The sequence below is a fragment of the Ambystoma mexicanum genome, chromosome 2p (genome assembly GCF_040938575.1).
Source record: "Ambystoma mexicanum isolate Mex_15411 chromosome 2p, UKY_AmexF1_1, whole genome shotgun sequence".
In the NCBI taxonomy this organism is placed as follows: Eukaryota; Metazoa; Chordata; class Amphibia; order Caudata; family Ambystomatidae; genus Ambystoma; species Ambystoma mexicanum.
The window spans coordinates 1,171,109,597-1,171,128,743 of NC_090923.1; the positions used below are offsets into that span (position 1 = coordinate 1,171,109,597).

The 19,147-nt window shown below is 47.7% G+C and overlaps 1 protein-coding gene across 6 annotated transcripts in view; it reads right to left on the reverse strand.

Annotated features, from left to right (window-relative positions):
* The window catches only part of WNK3 (WNK lysine deficient protein kinase 3), a 2,095,067-nt gene that overhangs the window by 795,946 nt on the left and 1,279,974 nt on the right, over nucleotides 1-19,147 (reverse strand). For all 6 annotated transcript variants that reach the window (XM_069645314.1, XM_069645316.1, XM_069645315.1 and 3 more), the window contains exons 14-15: nucleotides 6,150-6,305; nucleotides 6,009-6,060 (exon numbers count right to left, since the gene is read on the reverse strand). In XM_069645314.1, coding sequence (XP_069501415.1) covers nucleotides 6,009-6,060; nucleotides 6,150-6,305 — 208 coding nt within the window. The remainder of the gene's footprint in view (nucleotides 1-6,008; nucleotides 6,061-6,149; nucleotides 6,306-19,147) is intronic.

The window sequence follows — 19,147 nt, forward strand, 5'->3', positions numbered from 1 at the left end:
AGCACGCACAAGGCCATGAGGCCGAGAAGCCTCTGGAACCACCAGGCTGTGATATGCTCTGACTGCATGAATAGATGACACGTGCAGAACAGATCTGCAATCCTGTCCGCCGTCAAGTACACCATGGAGCAGATCGTGTTCCAACGAAAACCCAAGAAGCTCTGGTCTTGGGAGACCGTCATGGAAGATTTCCACCAGTTCACCGAAAGCCCGAGGTGGAACAGAAGCTGAAGGGCTGCGTAGGAGCCAATCGTCCAAATACTGACATACATGAACGCCGAGAAGCCCAAGGTAAGCTGCGATGACGGACCTCATCTTCGTAAAGACGCGCGGCGCCGAGCTGACACCAAAAGGGAGCACACACAATTGGAAATGCTCCCTTCCCAGGGAGAACCGCAGATATTTTCAATGCGGCCTCCATATCAGGTTGTGCATATACGCGTCCTGAAGGTCCACAACACTGAGCCAGTCACCCTTCCGAAGAGAGGACTTTATTTGGCAGGGTGTGATCATCTTGAATTTCTCTTGGGGAAGAGAAAGATTGAACTGGGAAAGGTCAAGGATGGTGCGCAGGCCAGCCTGGTTGGGGTTGGGCACCTTGAACAGTCGAGAGTAGAAGCCCTCTCCCCTTGCTCCCCGAGGGGGAACAGGTTCCACTGCCTTGAGGTCTAGTAGCTTCTGAACCCGATCTGTTGGAAAGGAAGATTGAAGGGTGGGGTGTGGGGGAGGGGCAGGCGAAAACCCACCTGGGCGATGGACAAAACCCACCGAACGTCAGTGATGGTCTGCCACGCCTCCAGATGAGACGAGATTTGTCCTCCGACCGGAGCCTCGTGCGACCGACAAAAAATATCATTTTGCAGATTTGTCGGCAGGGAGAGTACCTGCTCCTGAAAAGCAGGCTGAAGGCCGAGAGAAAAACCGACCACGTGTTTGACGGGCACCTCCAAACGGACGGTCAGTTCGGCGTGCCCGGTGGTCCAGAAAACCTTTGAAGCCAGAGAAGTATCGAGACTGAGACCCCGACCTCTGAGTATAAAGGGTCTTAGCTGGGACCTTTGCCAGGACTGACAAGGATTTGGCAGTTTGGGTACTTGCCTTGGTCTTTGTGAATTTGTCATCTGTAGAAGAAACAAACTCCTCCTTTCCGTTGAAGGGAAGGCCCAGAACGTTATCTTGTACCTCCTTCGAAAACTTCGTCGCATGGAGCCACACCTCGTGTCAATTCCCACCATCAGGCTTTGAGCTGAAGTATCCACATGGTATGCCGCAGCCTCCAGGAGATCCTGTGCCAACACCCTAGCGTCTGACAAACCAGCCTTGAAGTAGTCTACCCTAGAAGTAGGAATGCACTCCTGGAAATCAGAAAATTCCTGCCCCAGCTTCATATTAGCTGCCACCAGGATCAGCTCGGTATTTGCTTGCTGAAGTTGCAGTGCTGAGTTGGCAAAGACTTTTTTGCCCAAGGAGTCCAGACTTTTTTCCTTTTTGGAGAGAATCTGAGCTGCAGCAGTAGAGGTCGCAGAGGCCTGCTTGGATTGAAGCATGGCCGCAGCTACCACCGTCTAAGAAGGGAGCAGACAAGACACCAAGGCTATCTCCTCAGAGGTGTGAAGCCTGTATCAGGCGTCGATTCTTTTATTGATTTATTGATATTTAGCCCAGGGTGGGGCTTATCCCAGACTTTACGGGCCTCAGCCAAAACGTCCTTCTGGAGGAACAGGTCAGTACACTCTTGTGGTGACAAGGTGAACGCTCCTGAAAGCACCCCTTCATGTGGAAAGTGGCCTCAGGTACTGGAATGTCAATGAGGGCCATCATATCCAGAACCCGGTCATGGAATGCTGTGACAGAGCGGGGCTGCTCATCGCTATCCTGATCTGCTTGAGGGTCATCCAGCGAGTCGGGAACAGGCGGCAGTGCCGTCACAGGTTTCAAAGTGCTATCCCGTTCTACCGGTGTCTTCTCTACGGGAGACAACGGGGTTAGAGGAGGAAGCACTGGAGGCGGACTGGAAGGAAGAGGTAGTACCACCTCAGGCGCCGCTGGAGCCGCCGGGGTCAAAGGTGGAGCCGGAGGTTCAGGGTAGATTTCTTTGAAAAGACCCTTAAAGTACTCTTTCATAGGGTCAGAATACATGCGCCTCTGAAATTTCCCGAAAAATACATCCTCTGATGAAGGTTTAGGCGTTGGGGTAGGCAGAGGCCCCTCATATGGGGCATACTCCCACAAATGCAAGGAGGATGGTTGCCAGGAGGGCCCTCCACCGATCGGATCTGCGTAGACCAACGGAGCAGAAGTAGGAGGAAGCGAGACGGTATGTGGCAGCGGCAAACGAGTATGCAAGTCATAAGGACGGAACAGATTTTTACATTTCACCTGAGGTGAAAAAGGCTGCTCAGCCCCAAAACTAAGATTCCCAGAACCCACCGTTGTGAACGTGTAACGCTCACCTGATTCCCGTAGAGGCGCCGGTCTTGACTGGGCATATACCGTATCTTCAAAGGTGATGTGTAACACACGGCTGGCTCTTTGGGCTGGACCTCTGTGCACTGTATGTCTGACTCGAAGGGTAAGATGTCTGCAGATAGAAAATATGGGATTAATGAACTGGGTTATTGAATGTCTCTCTCTTCTTCCCTTTCTCTTCTCCTGTAGAACCCCAAAGGTTAACGCTCTCACCTTAGGTAAGTGAACGCCGTGCTCTCCATCTGCCTCGGGACAGGGTGCTGTAACCAGTTTCTTCACTGGATAAGGGGAGCAGGCCTCTTGACTTCAGAGGACTGCTGTCCGTCGTTTACTGCACGAACGGTAAGTTTCGAGTAATTCTAATGTCTTTAAAAGTCTTTAGTAATGAGGTCTCTTGTTTTGCAGGGTTCCGGCGATGGCGGATGAAAGCTGAAGTGAGTTGAAGATGGAGCCCGTGTGATGAATAGAAGCGCCTGGAAGCACGTAAGTAAGCGCTTGTTGCCTGCTTCACGATGCGCTCTAACTGTCTTTTTATTTTGCAGGTACAAGTTCTGAGCGGCTGCAGGGTGCCGGAATACCCACTGGGTTAGATGTGGAAAGGAGTAATGGCACGTGAGTATTAAAGTTCCCCAATGTCTTTAAACGCACCTTGTTTTGTCTTTCAGATGCGGGATGCAGCGCCGAAGGCCTCCGGAGCGTGCGAAGAGTTGGTAAGCTTTTGTCTTTCAGATGCTGGAATGCGGTGCGAAGACCTCCGGAGCGCACGAAGAGTAGGTAAGCCTTTGTCTTTCAGATGCCGGAATGCAGCGCGAGGCGTTGGTGACAGCCGATGGACCAGGTAAGTGAAGCGCTGTCACTGAAGACCGTAATGCTAACCTGTTCTTTCTTGTCTTTATAGGTGTTGCTGAAGACTGGATTCAGGATGGTAAGCCTTTTTCCTTAGGCCCAGGATCAGATGCAGAAGACACGATGAGCGTTCTGCTGCAGAGGATGCAGAATAACGCAAAGCAAGATTCATCCATCGGGTGTGGTTTAAATAGCCACCTGTAGTGCTTAGGTGTCTCCTTCCACAGCCACGCCTAGGTAAGAAAAGAGTTCCTGCTTTCCAGAAGAGTTCCAGTGTTCTGAACCTAGGGAGTGGCTCCTGCCCCACCCAACAGGAAAAGTAGTTCCAAACAGAAGAGGATCAGAGGCTCAACTGGCAGGCAAGTAAGCAGCATGGTCTGCTGCAGGTAAGTCCACCCAAGCATTATGAGCCCGGCGCTTCCAGCGCTGGGACTGGGCATATTTATGAGCCTGGTGCCACTGGCGCCAGGACTGGGTCCAAAAGGTCCCAATTGGGACTGGTTGGCACTCGGTACCTGGGTTATGGATCTGCTTCCAAGGGAGTTGGGAAAACCCTGACCTTTTGGAAGCAGAGATCATGACAGAACGTAGGTGTAAGGGAAGAAACCAAAATGGCCGCCGTGGACCATGAGGGGTGGGCCGCCATTTTGTCAATGCCTGAAGAGAACTGCGTCACATGTACAACTGAGGCAATCGTCTCCTCAGACTGGTCAGGGGACTTAAGTAACATTTTAGCCTTGACACAAGGATCGTCGGCCGAGCCGGTACCGGGGGTCTCGGATGTTTGCTTGACATCTCAGAGGTGGCCCCAACATTAGCCTGCAAGGGAGGAACCTCGGCAGAGCCGGTAACAGAGGAGTTACGGTGCATGACCGCCCCCTTTGCCCCCTCGACAGAACCGGTATCACCGCGTTGAGTGTGGGAAAACTGAGGAATGACCCTTACAGACAAGACCTTCGGAGCAGGTCTCTCGGTTTTGTCGGTACAGACCTTAGTCTCATGAAGAGGAACCTCAAGTTTCGTCCCGGTATGTATAGCTCCCTTGTGAGGGGTCTCAAGGTGTGGCTTGGTACAGAAAGCTCCAGCAAAGGAGGCCTCAGGGCGTACCCCGGTGTCTGTGTGGAAATCTCCAGAAACAGAGAACTCGGAGCGAACCCCGGTGTCCAAAGCCTCAGACGAACTGGACCAGCATTTAGCACCCGACAGGTGAACCTCGGAACGTTTTCCGGTCTTGGCAGGTCCATCGTGAGAACCCTTGGTGAAACCTCTGGTATGCCTATGCCTGTGAGGCACCTCAGGAGAAATCCTGGTGGTAGAGCTACTGGAGCCCCTTCTGGACCGGGAAGACCCTGGAAAAGAGTCCCGCGGCCGGGGCGCCCTAAAAAGTAAGGAATTTACCAGGCGTCTCTTATTTTCGTCGATGAAAAGCTGAAGACGAGGCGGAGAAACGTGCTGAAATACGTCCTCCGACCGAAGAAGTCAGCGCTGGAGTGCCCGGACGGAGAGGGAATCGCAGAAGAAGCACGAATCCCAGCGATGGTCCGGCCCGAGGCACTCCAAGCAGAGAGAATGGGAATCCGCCCTAATGAAGCGACGTTAGCATGAAGAACAGGACACAAATCCTACGCTCCTGCATAGACGGAGGACTATGCGACCGCAGAACTGGAGCAGGAGAGAAGGACAACGGGAACAAAAAACTCCCGAAGATGCAAGTGCGTCCAGTCCCGACCGTGCAGAGAAAAGGACTGAAGGGCGATGTGTGGGGCAGAGCTCAGGAGGGCGGGGTTATGGCTGCATGCGGTATCCCACGTAAAAAGAGGAGGACAGAACATTTTCAATTTTTTATGCTTTTTGGAAAAAAGTGCTCAGTTCCCGTCTCAAAGGACGGAATGTCCCACAAGTATGGAGGAAAGGGGACAGGACGTAACAGGATATGATTTAGAAAAGAGTAGGGGATCTCCCCCCGCCTCCCCGTAATGACAAAGTGAATGTTACTAAAAGTAAAATACCAAGTAAAGGTATGAAGAAGTAAAATTGATAAAGTGAATTTATGGAGAAGTAAGTCAATATGATAATGGATCACACGCCATCCTTTATCTCCAGGTTTTTTTCAGCATATTTTGTGTGAACTTTATCCTGCCACATTCACAAATGAAACCTCACCAAAGGTATGGGCATTTAGTGCATTCAGCCTCACATCAGGCAAGGGCGGTGCAGAGACCACTTTAGGTAGTAATCGGCTTTATAAAGAGAAGTTTCAAGGTTGCACAGAAAAAAAAAGCAGGACCGGCATCGCCTCCCCATGCATGCAGACAGCATAACCAGTTGAAACATTCACTTCCTCATTACAGATGCAGCTCACATTTCTGAATTTCATGGAGGAGGAAGCCATCTTTCTTGGAAGTCCGGGAGTTTAGCTGATCTTCCACATTTTATATTTAGGACTAGAAATTCCATAATTGTAGGAATACCACATGTGCTCAGGGTGACAACTGTCACTTAAAAGCCCAACATCACTCTTAATGATACGGTTTACTATCTGGGTGAACATAAGGGTGGAAATCTAAACCAGGAATGCCAACGGTCCTCCATGTTTCTCATACAAATCCTTTGGTTCTTGTAGATGGTGGTAGAGGGACTAATGAGGAATATGCTACGCTACCTCAATTAGATGGGAAACTCAAAATACTTACTGCCGGTCTGAGTGGATGCAGGATTTAGCTGGATGTGCTCAGACGATCCTGCCTGAATATAAAAAGGGTAGATACATGAAATAATTATCTTCATGCATATGACAAAGAAGAGCAAAGCAAGATATAAGAAGCAGGACTAACGTGACTGCTGAACTCTGACGATATAGAGTCTGCTGCAGAGGTGGGTCGCTCCTCCGGGGGCAGGCTGTGTAGAATCTCCCTTGTGTGAGAGACGATCTGCCTCAGCTCCTCCACAAACTTCTCTTTTTCGCTTTCAAGCACAAAATCATCCTCCACCTGCCAAGAAAAAAAATAACACTTTCTTTTTTTTCTCTCTTTTTTTTTAACACATCCTGAAGCTTCCATCCTCCTCATGCCAAGATTAAATAACAGATTTTTTACACAGCCTGAGCATTCTTTTAAATACAACAGCATAAACTTTACCCCTGCTGAGCCTGAAAGGAAGACACAGGAAGTTGTACTTGGCTACTTAGCTGCAGGTTGTTCCCACCATCAGCTGCACACTTGGGGAAGCCCTTTATAACATAATACGACAGTTAGCTCTCCCTCTACTCCTGGTGCACACGCTGCTGTGTATTCATCAGCACAGGTGGCAGGGGCTACCCCTACTAAGGGCTTGCATACCTACAATTTCTACCATGCAGCAAAAAACTGCAGCTAAGGACATGCAGTTTACTACATAATGCATCTTATTGAAAAAGCTATGTACTTTTTTCTTGGTCCAAGGCTTTTGGGTAGTGACACGGTGGGCCTCTACAAAAGAGGTAAAAAAAGGGCTATCCTCTACGTCAGCTACATGGCCTATACCTAATAATTTTATTAGGTCACTGAGAACTAAAAACTAATCTGCTTTAGTAGCTTACATACAAACACTTGTAGACCTTCACATTCCAGAGTTCGTCAACCTCTTTTACTCATATGCAATCTCAAAAAAGCTTCCATTCATCAAGTGGTAGTGTTAGGGAGAATGGTCATAAAGGGCCGATTTCCCTTACCTAATGAGTCCCTCAGCAGCTTTGCTGGATTTCTAGGATTGATTTTTTTCACCTGGTAAGAGTGTGAGCCTTTTTCCCACTCTTACATGTGTTTTGGTGTGTGTGTTTTCACTTTTGTGTGATCTTGAGCACTGGAGCCTCACCTACTCCATCGCCTCATATTTTTCATGTGTGTTACACAGCACCTTCAGTGCAGTAACACAGGGTTGTCTTTGAGACTTCCCACTGACTCCATTTTCTGGGGCTGACTACTGTCTCCCAGAAAAGGTAAAGTTGCCATTAACTTTATTTTAGTCATTTCAAACCACAGACCCAGTACACCCCATCTTACATGGAGTATTGGAAAGGGTTAATTCTTATCCCTTTTTGTCTGCGTCTCTTGGAGTCTTGTTTTGCTCCCTTTACATCAAGACTTGGCTGGTGGCAGTGGTAACTACCCTAACTTTTCTACCGCGGTTATCTTATATAACCATGGTATTGTCTCAGGCTATTATATTAGCCTCGAACATAAACCCGCTTGACCAAATACATTTTATTTAGGCTCTGGCTACGTTTATTCGCCATTTTTTTTGCTAAAGTCTTTCTCGTGTTTTTCTCTGCGCGGCAAACCGGGCATGATTCCTTTGTTCGCCGTCTTTTCGCGGGTTTCTGCACAGAAGCCCTCCTTAAGGCGCCTGAAAGTCTAGGTAGGCAGGATGTGAGGGATGGGTCTTCGGACCCCTGCCATGGGTTCCCTTGGTAACCCAAGTCGCACTCCTGTTTGTTTGGCTGAGGGGACTGTCCTTGCCAGCACAGCATCCCTGCTGTGTGATTGACAGCCAGGCTGTATGAAAGGGGGAAAGCAGGTCTCTTGGACTGGAAAGGCAGAGTCGCCACTGGAATGAAAGAACCAACGAGGAGCTGATGGAAGAGGACCCCTACAACGACTGAACCGCCCGGTGAAGCCCAGCTGCATGTCAGAATCTTCAGAATCCGACGACAGAGAAGATCCTCCAGGAAACTTCTTCCCTTGAGCTGGTGGGACCAACCAGTTTGCCCAAACTGCAAGCCAGGACCCCTCCTCTTGTCGAATTCGCTGTACAGAGCTACAGTGGGCCAGATAGCCAGGAAGGTCGGACCCTGCTTGGGTTTTAAGGAGTGCACCTTTTATTCGTTGCTTTGCTCTGCTGTTGGTTTCTTCCCTGGGTAGTGCAGGACCCTCCAGTCTACCTACTTCTGGTCAGTCCGACAGTCGCTTCAGGAACCGTGAGCCTGCAGGAACTACCAGGAACGTCCGCCTCAGCTACAGCTTCCTCTCTGTTTTAAGGTACTGTACAAATCCGGTTGCTCGTTTTGTTCGACCGCGGTGAAAGTGCTTGAAATCTTTCTCCAATCCGAGGGCTTGTCCTTCTCGTCTTTTTGAACTAACTTTTCTATCAGCCAACCTCATCCGGAATCCGTGCCACAAACTTTACCACGAACTACCCTGAACTGTATTATCTTGAGCAAATGACTTGACCCGTTGACTTTGGCCCTAAGCCTTTTCCATCTGATTTTATCATTGTAGTTCCTATTGTTCAATGGCCCTGAGTACTTACCTGTTGGTTTGATTTAATTTCTAATAACTTTGTCTTTCCCTCCCTTTTAAATTGCTGGAGTGCCATTTTGCTCCCACTTCATTTTGTAAGTAACTTGTCTGGAATTTAAGGGAAGTGGTGTATTAAGAGTGTGATTTTTAGACTGCTTATAATAGTGTAATGTTATACAACTGAAGAGTGAAATAAATGTATATTCTTTTACTTGAAAACCTTCAGTCAGTGTTTGCCTGAATCATAGTAATTGCTGCCCTTTGTGTAACTATCTTGTACTGCTCACTTACTTTTGAGATAAGTCTGGCTGCTCAGCCATCGCTACCACTTTCACTGTGTAGTACAGGCCTGTACCAAAGGTGAATTTGTACTGTCACTTGTAGTCTTAATTGTGTGTGGTGTTCCCAAAGGGTACTGCATATAATTCTGCCCAACAGGTAGCATTGGGTTATATTTCCTACAAGACAATGGACAGTTTGGCTCACAGAAAACTGTCCGTCTAGCCTCCTCCAAGAGCACAATGTCCCACGTAGTGGTAGCTGGCTACATCAAACAAATCACCCAATCACATCTCCCTAGTCAATCACAACATTGGCTCCCAGTTGATAAATGGTATTTTTTTTAGAAACACCATACTAGCTTTTGGGCCTCATTACGCCATACCGATGTGACTGATAAGTCATTAAAACCCTACCTGCACACAATCTCTTGCATTGATGCTATTTTTGATATTACAAATAAAATGGATTCTTTGGGATATTTCTGGACAGGCTATGGATTATGGTGCAGCATTAGAAGGAAAAATACTACTTACCCAACTATTCTCTTCAAGCTTACACTTTGTTTATCGAGTCACATGGTTTGCTCATTCCTGCTCTTTACACTGGGAATACTTGTTATATTGTAACAGTGACATTAAAGAAGTTCGAACTTTGATGATTATTGCATGTTAAATTAACTTGGACCATCAGGAGATCATTGCATTGGACGCAACACAGAGCTCCAACGCATAAATCCTGGTATATGTGCATGAAATTGAGACTACTGTAGCCTTTTGTGTATGCAGTTCCGTCCAATATACATATGGACTACACTTCGTACATAATCAGATTGTAGATTGTATGCAGGACATATTGCAAGATGAAGATGATTAAGGTGATGACCGATATATTTATGTACTTAAGACTGATGCTGTATTGCAGTTTAACACAACCATTTATATGGCCTATTGCAATTCACCAGCTCTTGTGGGGTGTGTATTCATGGTTGATGGATCTTGTCACAGTGAGACGCGCACATACAACAAAACAAACGAGGCTACAAAAAAGGTCAGTCTGGAAACAGTGAGTCTGGGCCAGGTTAGACAATAAGCAGGGTTTATGTGTAGCACGAAATGACGGAATTAAGGAATGAACAACATTGTTCCCAAGTTTGACTTTATCTGGCTGCAGCCCTTAGCTTCTTTGCAAATTCCTTGGCAATAATCTGACAAGGACTGCACCCTTTTCGCAAAAGGCCTCACTATAAATGTATTTGTGTTGTGTTCCCACAGAAACACCAGCAGGTCAATGGTGCTTAGGTTTTTTAGAACCTTTACTGGTGTAGGGTTCTGAAATCAACCTTTAAAGAACTGCAAAGATTTACCACAAACATCTAACCAAACTCGCTTGGTAACAAGGCTGGGCAACAAGGCTGACCAACAAGGCTCGGACTAAGGCGATCAGGGGATTCACATTGAGCACAATTTAAAGTAAGAGGTTGTGATCCAGCAATAGATTGTACACACAATTAAGTATAAACGTACAGGTATTTAACAGAGATGCATTAGGTTGAAGTACTCAATCACTGTAAGATGTCCAGATGGCACAAAACACATTTTAGTATGTATATAGTTTTTCTTTTATTTCAACAAACACCACAACCAAACTTGCAGTGAAGATAGTAACATTTTGAATTTACATCACTCCATCCATGTCCACTGCTTCTCACGTTCCCCCTGACCCCCTTTCGAGTCTACTCTTCTTCATGTTCTATTTCTTGGTCTTGCAGTAGGGATTCCTCTTCCATGGTCTCTGTTGGGTACCGATCACTTGACCGGTCTTGCGGGGGCCCAAATAACGTGGCTATTAGATGTTTCCAGGATATCAAGATTTCAACCTCCTCTTCCCCCCCCCAGAACTACTGGCTTCCTGCCATACTGTAGTTTCAGCTTCAGCCCATTCTTGTAGTCTTTCCACCATACTTCTATTCTTGGTCTTTGGCATGCCTTCCACGCCATAGCGATTCTTTGCTTTGCAAGTACATACGCAAGATCTTTTAGTTTACTTACATGCTTGAGTTTACGTGGTCTAGGAACCCCCCGCCCCCTATCAGGCAAGCCCACACTGTATCCACCACTATCTTAATCCCTTTCTCTTCCAGCCTATGTGCTACTTCTCCCCAAAACCGTTCAATTACTGGACATGTCCAGAACATGTGCACCATTCTGGCGTTTTCTTCGTCACATTTGGGGCATGATTGTCGTCCTGTGTTTCTGAATTTGGCTATCCTTTGGAGTGTCATATACGCCCTGTGGGTTATATATAACTATCTGTTGTAGCCTTGTATTCCTTGACACTTTCTTATGGTACCCTTGGGCTCGCTCCCACATCCCATCAATCATTGGGGCACCCACTTCATCTTCCCAGTCCTTCTCAGTTGTACCACTTCCTTTCCCGCTTTAGACATAATCAGCTCATATATCCTAGATATCTCGTGTCCTCCTTCTGCTGTGTCATATATTGTATCTATGGTGGCATCCGGTTGGTCTTATAATACTACTTCGGACCATGTCTCTGATTCGCCGCACCACCCTATGGTATGTGATATATTGTCCCGTGTGTAGCCCCGTTTCCTCCTCCAACATCTCAAAGTCTTTTATCTTCCCCTCCTGCCATATATCTCCCATTGTAGCTATCCCAACTGGTTCCCAATGCTTCCTGATCATCATCCGTAATTGCTTTTTTTTTTCCTGCCAATACAACTAGTGACACTTGCGGGGAACACGAGGATGGATTCTCTATTACCCGACAGTCCCTACGCCATATCTCCCGCCCTAGTATCATCCTTGGGCGCCCATCCATATCCGATCTGGGCAACCACATCACTTCTTTTAAAAAGAATGGGGCACAGTCCAGTCGAAACAGCCTGGACTCTGAGGTTGGTTCTTCAGAGAGCCATTTTGCTACATATTGTAGCTGGCTTGCTATGTAGTATATTTCATAGTTTGGCAGTTTTATACCCCCTTTCCCGTGTGAGTTTTGTAGCTTCCACAGGGCCATTCTGTTCCTCGTCCCATGCCAGAGGAATTCACTGCATATGCTATGTATCCTAGCAAAGAATCGCCTCGACATCAGGTATGGGATGTTCCAAAAATAATGCAGTAGTCTTGGAAGGACCACCGTTTTCAGCATTGCCCCTCGTCCCATCATCGCCAAGGGGAGCTTCACCCAGAACTTCATACTATTTTCAATACTCTTGATCGCTTTCTCAGTGTTATGCTGGTGCTCTGCCTCCACCGTATGGTATATGTCTATCCCAAGATATCGAAACAAACTGACCTCCCATGGTATCTGTAAAACAGGTAACTGATCTAACGGGATCCTTTTATATCTGCCCAGTGAAAATATACAAGATTTTTTAGGATTCACAGCTATGTCAGACAGCCTTGCAAATCGCTCCATCACTTCCAGAACATACTGGAGGTTTTCTATAGGGTAGCGTAGATACAACAACATATCACCTGCGTACATGGAGATTAGGTGTGGTTCCCCTTTTATGGTGATGCCTATTATGTCATACTGTTGCCTCAGGTATATTGCTAGGGGCTCTAGGGCTCAAATATACAGCATGGGGGACCACAGGCATCCCTGTATAGTACCTCTGAGTTGCCACCTCTGATTATACAGCTCCTGTTTTGACCCTGGCCAGTGGCGCGCTATATAATAGTTTGGCCCATTTAAGATACCCAGGTCCTATTCCATAATTGGTCAGGGCTGCAATCAGCCAAGGCCATTTGACTGAGTCAAAGGCCTTTATTGCGTCCAGCGATACTATTGCCATTTCGCCCGCATCCCCATTAGCGTGTTCAATGACTCGGTGGAGTCGTCTGAGATTGTTAGATATATTCCTATTAGGGACATAACCGGTCTGGTCAGGGTATATTAATTTATCAATGATTCTCCTCATTCTGTTTGCCAAAACCGCTGTTAGAATTTTACTGTCCTGATTCAGCATTGATAGTGGTCTATATGAGCCGCAATCATTACCAGGGTTATTGTGTTTAGGGAGTGGCATGATAATCGCTTCTCTTAGGGACTCTGGTAGCCTTCTCACTTTGTATGCATCGTTTAGCATCTCTAAAAGCAGGGGGGAGGGGGAGCACCTCATTCTTGTACATTTTATAAAATTCGCTAGGGAGTCCATCGGCCCCCGGAGTCTTGCTGGTGGGTAGCTGCACCACTACCTCTTCCAGTTCCTCTAGAGTAATCGGAGCATCCAGCTCCTCTCGCTCTTCTGCGCTAATTTGCGGCAACCCAATGTCTTCCAGTGTTTCTCTTATTTCCTTGGAATCACTTCCCTCTTCATCTCCGTACAGGAGTCGGTAATAGTCTACAAATTCCTGATTAACGCCTTCTTGTGTGTCCTCTATGCGCCCATCATGCTTCGTTATCATTCTGATTATGGGTCTAGGGGTCTCGCTCTTACATAACCATGCCAGGGCCCTCCTCGGCTTGTCCCTTCCTGCATGCTGTCTCCCTATGTACTTTTCATAGTTGAGATTGCACAGTCTCTCCCAGTGCCCAGCGCATTTCTGTTGCAGCCCGAGTATTACTTCATTATCTTCCCTGGTATTACCTCCCCTTTTTAACGCTGTTTTTAATTCTGTTTCCGCGTCTTGTAGTTCAGCTAGAATCCCTCCTTGTAGTCCCTTGGACTTAGCTATTGCTATCCCCTCACTACCACTTTAAAGGCTTCCCAGAGCATACCCGCTGTCTCTACACTGCCAGTGTTGATCTCAAAATAGCTCATTACTTCCTCTCTCAAATCCTCCCTAAAAATAGTATCTTTCAACACCTCTGCTCTGAGGCGCCATATCGGTATCCTTTCTCTCGGGGGTCGGTATTGCCATACCAGTATCAATGGCGAGTGGTCTGAAAGGATCCTCACTTTATATTTTGTCTGCGCTATTTCTGTCATTAGCTCCTGTGTAACAAACAAATAGTCCAGCCTGGTATGTATATTTTGTGGAGCTGAATAATGAGAGTATTGTCTGTCCTGTAGATGGTGCGAACTCCATGCATCCTCGAACCCGAAGTCCGTTAACAGTGACTGCAACGTCCTAGCGACTGGAGTGGGTCTATCTATTTCGCTATCTGTTCTATCTATTTACGGGTTTAGTGCACAGTTAAAGTCTTCTCCCCAAATCACCGCCCCTCCTAAGCACGTGCTGAGTCTGTTATATAGAGTCCTAAAGTATGCCGCTGTATCCTGGTTCGGGGCATACATATTTATAATGCTTATTTCCTTGTTTTCCACCAGCCCTCTTATTATAACCATCCTCCCATCTGCCTCAACTGTAGATTGCAATAGCTGAAATGGGCCATGCAGTGCCACCCAGGTAATCACCCCTCTAGCATAGGCGGAATATGTTGCACCTACAACGGTCCCCCTCCACTTCTTCTGGATCATCTCCAGATTTTCTTGTGTGAGGTGAGTCTCTTGTATCAAGACTATATCCATTTTCTGTCTATGCAGATACATCATAACCTTATTCTTTTTAAAATAGCTATTGAGCCCTCTAACATTCCAAGTAATTACTTTAAGGTCCCCCATAATGTATTAGGATCCCGCTCCTCCCTCCGCAAGTACAGTCCATGTCTAAGTTTTTCCCCCTTTTACGTGTAGGCTCGTTCTCCAATATAAACTTCCCCTAACTATAAACACTTCCACTTCACCACCCTCCCTCCCGCCCTCCTCTCTTCCCAGCCCCGGCACACTCCCCTTTTCCAGCTATTGTCATACTCGCGGCTCAGCAGGGAGATATCGCCCTAGTGGCGATCCTACTATTCTAACTCCCCGGGGTAGGATGTCTCCATCCTGTTACTCCTATTTTTGACCATCAAGCTAAGCGCGCCTAATGCCGCCCACAGTTTTTCGCATTCTATATTCCAGTCCAACGTGTTCAAATGACATTTTCCAATTTACCAATACTATCTTTTCTGGCCGCGCCATTGTTCCCTATTCTACTGTCTCTGCCCCCGGACCTCCCGCCCACCTCTTATCATGCATGGCTGTTTAATCACTTATCGTGTTCCTCTCGGCCTTGCTCCTCACCTCGTTCCGGACAGCCATGTGCGTCCAACCATGTCGCCACTTCCTCCGGGATGTCAAAAAAGTGCGCTTTGCCTTTGTGTAAATTCTTGAGCTTTGCGGGATACAAGAGCATGTATTTAAATCCAGCTGTGCGCAGTCTCCTCTTGATCGCCACATAGTGTACCAGCATAGTGTAGTCAGGGTATGCAGTGATGGTCGCAGACACTCTTGTTATCGTCTCCCCTTTCCGGAAGAATTCCAAGATCTTCTCTCTGTCCCTGTAGTTCAGGATCTTAGCTATAATTGCTCTAGGGGGGGCTCCGGGTTGCGGTTTCCTCATCAGGGCCCTGTGCGCACGTTCAATTACGAACCCTTGGGAGAGCTTGCTAGCTCCCATTTCCTGTATAATCATGTTCTCCACATAATCCGTGGGGTCTTGGCCTTCTTCCCCCTCCGGCAGGCCGACCACACGTATGTTGTTGTGTCTCGCTCTTCCCTCGGCCTCCTCCGCTCGGTTTTCCAGGTTGGCCACCTTCTGTTTCAATATGTGAACTTCCTTGGCATTGTTTCTGCTGGTATCAGTGTTGGTTTTCACCATGCTCTCTAGGCCACTCGTTCTCTCTGCAAGCGCTCTCACATCTTGTCTCAGCAGATTGACTTCTATCACCAGGTTTTCAATTCGGTGATGGCTGTTAAGATCAAGTGGTCCCCTCTCAGCAAGGCTGCGTCTGTGGATGCAGTAGCCACACCTTGTGTTAGGGTAGCGGGGACCTGCTGCGACTTAGCAAAGATGTCCATTGTGGGCTGCTTGCCCTTAGTTTTGCCTCCCCTTACAGACATTTTTCCGCCCTGTCTTAACACGAGGATCCGTTTTCCCCAGCAGTGAGCGGGTCTTTGCTCCCACCCCGCTTCTTTTCCGTGGCTGCAGGCCTCCTATAGTGCTGCCTGTCGTACTGTTCCAGTCTGCCTCCGCACTAGCTTCGGCGACTCCGTTCCTTTGTTCAGTCACTGAGCGGCCACCATTTCGGAGCCGGCTCAGGACACTCGCCTCAAGCAGCTATGTTGCCTCAGTTCTTCAATATCGTCTCATTTTCCACATGGTGTGTACTCCATGCGTGCCTTCCGTGCCCAAGCAGCGTTCTTATCCTCTTATCAAGTCCAGACCCGCCTTGGACTTATGCACTGTTTTGATGGCTGGCGGGCTGGGTGCTAGCTGCTCTGGACTAAGAGCTTTGCGGGGTCACCTTGCACCCTGTCCAGGGACTTCCTTTCTTCCCTTCACCTCTGCAGTAGCTCCAGTGTTTGCTTTTTGTGAGGGATGTCCCTCTTTGCTCAGCCACATTCGCTGTTTGTATGCCTCACACTGTGGTGTGGCCCTCTATCTCTTGGGGGACTCGCGGTGCCCAGTCTTTACCTGCGTCTTCCAGGTGCTGTCTCTATGTGCGCAGCTTTAACACAGTGTGCGCCTGGAGCGGTGCCGCCTTTGTGGTGTCTTGGGGTTTTGACACCCCCATTTTACGGGCCGTTTCCTGGACTTGCTGTTATGTTACTGCAATGCCTCTTTGCCGCAGGGGAGATACTGTCTTTATGTGAATGGCGTCTTGCTGTAATGCTTTATTCTGTGACTTATATCTGCTGCCGTGCGGCAGTGTTATTCAATGGAGTTTGTTTGTTATATGTTTAGTATTATCTGCACGTTGCATCAGCCAGCCCTCCAGTACTCATCCGCGCCTCCTGCGCAGTGCGTCTTTTCCTTAGTGCGGCCACACCACTGCCCTCGGATCATCCTTTGTTGCAGCGCCTGCGTCGGCCGTGTCAGCCCTCTCTGGGCGCCTGGCATCCATGTCTTGGGGGCCATGGGCTTCGCAGCACAACTTGTGCTTGCGCTTGTACTGAGATCAGGCTATGGTTCGCCGGCGCCCGCAGGTTCCTCCCTCACATACACCTCAATCCGGACACTCCAGCCCTTCCTTCCATTAACGAGTACGCCGGTTGTCCTTAGCACTCAGAGATCCGCGCCCCTTCATTGCTGAAGCGCTTCTCGTGGCAGGCACCGTGCGGGCTCCCGGAGGCTCATTTGTTTGATAGTCGCCGCCATCTGGCCCCGCCAGCCTCTCATCCGCCGTCGGAGGCTACCATGTTTCACAACTTTCCTCCCCAACACTCGATCTCGCGGAACGATGCATCGGGCTCAGCTCCCATTCCCATTTATTCCTGCTGCATTTCTTATTGAAATAGACGGTTGGAAAGCATGCACTCGTACGGATCATTTGCCGGATCCAGGAGCACACGAATAAAGCAGCCTATTCTATGGCTGCCAAGCCACGCCCCTAGTATGTACATAGTTATAGTTCCATTACTGTTAGTGACCTAAAGTGGGGGAAAAGATGTTAAAACAAGTTATCACGTGTCTTAAAAAATTATAAGGCAGCATTACTGTTAAGATGGATTTTCATAATCAGCCCTGTAGACAAACTGATGTCTTACCAACGTGTGGCTGAACAGCAAGGTTTAGACATGTGGGGGTGCGAGTGGTGAAAGGTTCAGTTAAGCACACACGGAGCAATCCTAATAACACAACTTAGGCAGAATTTATAATAATAAATACAGTTAGGGGCGTGGCCATGCAGAAGCAGAGATGGCTGCTTAAGCGTGGAGCACCATAAGCAGTGCGATTATTCTAAAAGACTGAACACATATTTGGTCTGCATATTATCCAAATTATCTCTTTTCAATACTGTTAACACCGGGGATTAACTTTTGTAGTCTCTCTGCAACCCCAGCTGTGACAAACTTCCTTACCTTGCCATTGCTGGCTCTGCTAGTGTGCTGTGTAGTAATTGCTTCTCTTCAGACGTTGGTCGAGTCGACGTCCTCCCGCTCCCTGTTGCAGGGTTTGCCGGAGGGTTGTGAGGAGGAGACCGAGGATACCCGATACCCATACGGCGTGTCCTTCATATGGTGACCGTGCTGCTTCGCCTCCGAGGTGGGTTCCTTATTTTGGGAGACGCTTTTCTGCCGTATGCACCGGAGCATTCGCTTGGCTTTGTGTGAACAAACGCACCGTTCAAAAGGTATTCCCCCTTCCTCCATTTCTACGCTGGACCCCCGCTCCTCCATTATTCAATTATTCAAGAAGAATTTAAAGGATGTAAAAATGTTATACATTTTATTTCTGGCAAACTTGATGATGCTGAGGAAAGAGTTGGTATAGTGGAGGATAGGGTGGAGGGCCTTGCAAACATGCAAATAAGACTTGCTCAACTAGAAGGCAAAGTCACGGAGTTAGAAGACCGAAACCGGCAGGACAACTTTGGTTTCTACGGAATTCCTGAGAAAATGAAAGGCGATTATCCCATCAACTTCCTTACCAAATGGAACCCCTCTACCCTAGGTATCAACTTTTCTCCACCCTTGGAAATGCAACAAGCTTGCAGGATAAGGCCCCGCTTTTCTAACAACACTTTGCCAAGACCATTCATCGAACAAGCACGCCAAATTCTACTAGCTGCCAGAAAGAATTCCCCCATTCTTTTTCAAGGCAGTAAAATCTATATCTCCCCTGATTTTTCCAAGATCACCCAAGCCAAAATGAAAAGATTCCTAGATATAAGACCTACTATGAAATCCCTTAATGTTAGATATGGTCTCTTGGATCCTGCTAAAATGATCATTACCATTCCGGATGGACCTACTAAAGAGTTCACAGACCAGACCCAAATGACCTCTTTAACTTAATTCAATCACTTTGCTTTAACGATGGATATTTCCTCCCTGGATCCCTTACTCAACACATCCAAGCTTGACTCATTACTTCAATCTCCTACCTTCAGGAAAACCAAGAATCGGCATATCAAATTCACTCCCAAACGCAGCAGATCTGTCTCTTGAATTCCTCTTGACCCTCCGTCTATTTTGACCCATCAAAGAGACAAATCGTGATCGCCCATCAAAACCACTGATCCTTCGCGTTCATCTCTAACTTAACCGTCTCCATTCTTTAACCACACCTCATCCTAACTTTGACTGACCTGCATTTAACCCTGTGCGTAAATATTTGGTAACTCTGTAATAACTCAGTGGGGCACTTTGCTCATGTTCATTCAATTCGGACATCCTCATCACCTGCTCTTGGCTTCTCTTTGCTTGTGCTCTTTCCATCTCTGTACTTTGGTAACCCCATGATACCCTCTCTTACATT